The sequence below is a fragment of the Mandrillus leucophaeus genome, unplaced genomic scaffold (assembly GCF_000951045.1).
Source record: "Mandrillus leucophaeus isolate KB7577 unplaced genomic scaffold, Mleu.le_1.0 Scaffold901, whole genome shotgun sequence".
Classification (NCBI taxonomy): domain Eukaryota; kingdom Metazoa; phylum Chordata; class Mammalia; order Primates; family Cercopithecidae; genus Mandrillus; species Mandrillus leucophaeus.
In genome coordinates this window covers 478,479-483,591 of record NW_012109820.1, presented here as the reverse complement: position 1 = coordinate 483,591, position 5,113 = coordinate 478,479, and the positions used below count along the sequence as shown (strand labels likewise).

Genomic DNA, 5,113 nt, shown 5'->3' with positions numbered 1-5,113 from the left:
TTGAGGCCAGGAGTTCGAGACCAGCCTGGCCAACATGGTGAAACCCCATTTCTATTAAAAACACAAAAATTAGCTGGGCATAGTGGCACATGCCTGTAATCTCAGCTACTTGGGAGGCCAAGGCACAAGAATTGCTTGAATCCAGAAGGCGGAGGTTGCAGTGAGCCAAGATCACACCACTGCACTCCATCCTGGGCAACAGAGTGAGACTCCATCTCAAAAAACCAAAACAAAACTTAAATTCAAAGGAAAGTATTATAATTATATATACTTATAAATACATATATAATTATAAAATAATTAACAGATATTTCTGATGTAAATGATATAAATGGCAGGCGTGATCTATCCTAGACAGAAAAAGATGCAAACTAGAGCAGAAGCCATCCTACTGGAAAAGTGAGCTGTACAAGATTACCTTTAGCTTAAAATAAATGCCACTGTATAGCAAGGTTATTCATACAGTACAAGGCAAGGGCATGGAGGGTTTTAGTAGCTCGATTCTAAAGATAACTCAGGTCTGAAAAAATAACTAACAATAAGACTTAAACATGAAAAATAACAAGAAAATCAAGGAAAATCAAATAAAGTAAGCAAGGAATGGGAAAAAGTGTAAACATAACAAATTGAGTCCCTCAGCCTAGAGAAAGAAACTGGCTCGTGGTAAGTATCTCCTGCGATCTGGACCTACATGTTGTTTTCACCACTTCAACCTTTCCCCTACTCCCTTCCCCGAAACATATGCACACACAGAGCCACGACCATTGTGGACTTTAACCCTATTTTGTTTGTTTGTCTTTTACTTAATGCTTGTATTTTTACTTTTTTCACTTAGCCTCTCATTTTACCCAAAAATACTGGCTCTACCATTGCTTGAACTTCCTCACACCTTTTAGAGTCAGGGGTCGCCTCCCACCAGCTAGATCTGGATCTAAAACTTTCAAGTTTTCTCATCTCAGCTAAATCTTCCAGACGTTCTTTTCTCCCAGGTTTTAAAAATTTTCTGGTTCTGTATGTCTGAATGTATGTCAGTATAACTTTTTTCATGAATCCCAGGGATAAAGTCTTACCTATGTATATAGTTTGTTCTATTAAGTTTAATGTAAAGGTAGTAGTCTTGATTTTTTTTACTTTCCATGATCTCAAATATCAAATATTATGAATTCAATTTCTACACCAGATAGATAAGCAGAACAAGTAAAAGATCCACAGAACCTTGGGGAGACTGAAGGCTTGTTAAGCAAAAACCTCTAGTTAGAGATTCCACTAAAGAAGTGTTACATTACTGGATTCTGATCATGAAGCCAGGCGGTCCCAGCAGTTTTTTATAGGTACTTCCATGTGCTATAAGCTAGGGTTCTAGGCTTACAGAAATTCTTTATCCTAAGTTTAGGTTGAAACTTTTGAAATCAAGAGTCTTTCCCTCTCATAGTTTATGACTCCTGTTATAAATACGGATGGATTAATCATATTTGTTCTTAAAATGTCAGCCAATTGATATCAGGTTAATGTCAATTTATGAGGTTCATCTGATGCAATATTTATTCTTTTCTTTAAACTAATTTAGACGATGGGAAGAATACCAAAATGTATAGTTCAGAAAAGGTGATAAACACATAACTGCAGACATAAATACTAACAAGTCAAACAGCTATCCTAAAGGAACTTGGCAAGTTTAAACACTAAAATTTCTTTTTTCTTTTTCTTCTTTTTTAGTGACAGGGTCTCACTCTGTCACCCTGGCTGAAGTGTAGTGGTGTGATCATAGCTCACTGCAGCCTCAAACTTCTGGGCTCAAGTAATCGTCCTGCCTCTGTCTCCTCAAGTCTAGGATTACAGGCATGAGCCACTGTACCCAGCCTAAACTTTCTAATAGAAGAATTTGACAACACCAAAAGCTGCCCAAATAATAATAATAACATAGAACATGTATTTTAAAGCATGAGTCACATGTATATTGTACCTATCACTTATTTAAAGTAGAACACTATATAGCATCAAATACTTCAAAAGAAGCTAGATACTCTAGAATTAAGCCAGTAGAAACCCATATAGCTGGACTGGACACTGTGGCACACACCTCCAATCCCAGTGCTTTGGGAGGCCAAGCGGGTGGATCACTTGAGCTCAAGAGTTAGAGACCAGCCTGGCCAACATGGCGAAACCCTGTTTCTAATAAAAATAAAAATTTTTTAAAAAAAAGAAGAAAAGGGAAAAAAGAAACCCACATGGTTGGAGTAAAACATTTGTCTTAAGCCTCTTGTTGTTATCTCAGCATGAACATACACATTGGAAAATACCACTTCCCAAACAAGAGCTTAACTAAGACCTACCTATCCAGTAATAATTCAATTTTATAAAAATAGAACTATGGTATGTACCAAGTTTCATATTGGTCAGAGTCAGACCGTTTACCTAAATTGCTTTTGTTATATGCAGGTAAATATTTTATGTCAAGAATAAAGGCAAAATTAGAACTGTTATGTAACGATCACAAATATAATGGTAATGTCAACACTAATCATTCGAAATCATCTCTCTTGCCTTAAATTTATACTTAGCAATAAAAAATATATATTTGTCTATATCAAATATGTGAATTTCATGATCTGGAAGCTCTGGTAGTAATTTTCACATGATGATTGATGTAGCCATAGCATAGGGTCTCAATTTAACAATGAATTTTTCTTTACAAAAGATGAGGCTCAAATTCAGTGATTCATTAACTCAAATAAAAATCTAGACTCTAGTTTCTAATTTATTTTTATATTTACCACATCCTACAGATACTCTTATAACATATGTTCTACCAATAGGAAAATTGAGACAGAGGTAGGATAAAGTATCAGCTCCAACAGACATAATTTATAATGGTAGCAAAGACAGGGAATCAAATAAAAAATGCAACTTAGCCTCTGAGGTCCCCAGACTCAGTTATATAATGCCCCAGCTACTGAGAGAAAACTCTTCAGCATGAAGTAAGGAAATATTTGAAATTTTTTAAAATTCATATAAGTTATTAGAATTAAATACTGGATTATCCTGTAGTTTAAAGGCTTGCATTGTGATTTAGAAAATAATTTATATTTATCAAGTGCCCACTAAATACTAAATAAGTTACTTAGCATTTCTCTCTGTTCTTATTAACTCCATGTTACAGGTAGGGAAACAGGCTAGGTGAAGTAACTTGACTATTGCCCTGTGCTAGAACCATAATTTGAATCTATTCATGCTATGTGACTTCTTTTATAAAAAAAGCACTGAAAATTTCTCTTCTATAAGAACTTTCTGATACATATGTACTTACAAACAACTCTTGTGGCAATAAATTAAAGAAACATGATTCCATCTAAAAAAAGAAGCATCTTTTAGATGTATTGTTCTCTTCCAAGATTTAATTCCATTCTTTTGACAGATAATCTAGTACGTTTGGTACTCACACTTAAGTCTCTCCTAAAGATTCACATGTAAATCGTCCTGTTTCTCAAACAGAACAGATGTATGCAATAAATAAATGCAAATATTTCCTTTCAAAACATAGCCACATTTACTGGACTACCTTCTTTATTTTTTCTCTCTCCATTTTATATACCATTCCTCAAATATATTCCTAACAGTTAATCAGCATACCTGATTGTCTGATACTGTGCTCTGTGTAAGTCAGTTATGTAGCCCAGTACCTTTAAACATATTTTATGGAGACATTAAATTTTTTTCTAATTCAAACATAGCCATGTCACATCTGGGTAAACAACAGTGAATCACTTAAAGGAGACTGCCACATCCACCGTCTTTCCAATTGCTCTCTCTGTGGCTATGATTAGTGCCTTTACTTTCCCTCTGCCTGGCTGAAGACACTTTTTCATTCCCTGTGAGTAAAAATTCAAGAAGTCCTCCCAACATTGAAGCAACTTGCTGCTACCCTCACAAGGAACTTCAAACTAAAGGCAATTCTTCTGAGAAAGGTCGATTGTAAAATCACGGGGACAAGAGGCTGACTCAAAGATTCGGGCCCCTTTGGATAGTACCATAAAGGCCTCCTCAGACAGCACTCGCCAGGACTCTCACCAAATTTACTGCCACCCTCTGAGTAGCTATTTACCTGCTTCCATGTCTCCTTGGGACTTGGGTGCTGCGCAGTAACAGCAGTCCAAGAAGATGACATAGTTAAGAACATTGAAGAACAGACCGATAATTCCAGCACTGAGAACCAGTATTGGCTCCTCTGTCTTCTCGGGATTGATGTACCTTTTGATGGCTTCAACCAGGATGCTGAACATCAGTGCCACCGCAAAAATGGTGTTCCCAAATGCTCCCACAACATCTGCCCGAAGCAAGCCGTAAGTGCTCTTCTTGTGCTGTTTTATGTTGCTGGCCCTTACACCAAAAAAACCTATGATCATGGACACTAAGTGGGAAAGGACGGCAAAAGCATCAGAGGCCAAGGAGAGGGAGTTGCCAATGTAAGCGATCACTAGTTCCATCACGAAGAGGAGGATGCTAACGACGCACATGAGGATTAAACGGAAGCTTCTTCCGGAGTATCGCCCCATGGCGGCTCAGTGCCCTGGCAGTTCCTCTCCCTTTCTTGGGAAGGCTGAGCTGCTAGGGGAGCAGCTATAGATTCAGTGATTACAACTCCTGGGTAACTCTTCCCTTCAGCCCGCCGGCGCTTGTCATATTTGGAAATCACCTTTTATAGGTTGCTATAAAGTCATAAAACAGTTTAAAGGGCAATTAAGCAAGAGATGTCACGTGAGCCAGGATTTATGGAAACACAAGACACTGGCTTCAGATATGGACTTGAGAGACGTGTGTGTGTGTGTGTGTGTGTGTTTCATTACAGACATCAAGAGCTTCTGTGGCCTTGAATCATGTAGCTCATCAGTGACTATGGCCTTTCCAGCTTCCACGCTCCGTGCGTGCAGCAACAGCTCAGGTGAAGCAAGTCATTTGACATAAGCAATTACATCTTGTCCACCTGGTGTGCAGTTTTGAATGTCATTTACTGTGTGAAATAGGGAATATTCTAGCGGCCACTAACCCAGAGAGCAGACCTATAGCAAGTGAAAGCTAAAAGTGAAGCCAGGGTGATTTTTCCACTGCTCTGCCC

General features: G+C 37.9%; 1 protein-coding gene across 1 annotated transcript in view; it reads right to left on the bottom strand.

Annotated features, from left to right (window-relative positions):
• Positions 1 to 4,629, bottom strand: part of SLC30A10 (solute carrier family 30, member 10) — a 42,812-nt gene extending 38,183 nt beyond the window's left edge. Inside the window, exon 1 of the mRNA XM_011969746.1 lies at positions 4,103 to 4,629. Coding sequence (XP_011825136.1) covers positions 4,103 to 4,553 — 451 coding nt within the window. The 5' untranslated portion in view covers positions 4,554 to 4,629. The remainder of the gene's footprint in view (positions 1 to 4,102) is intronic.
• Between the last annotated feature and the right edge of the window lie 484 nt (positions 4,630 to 5,113).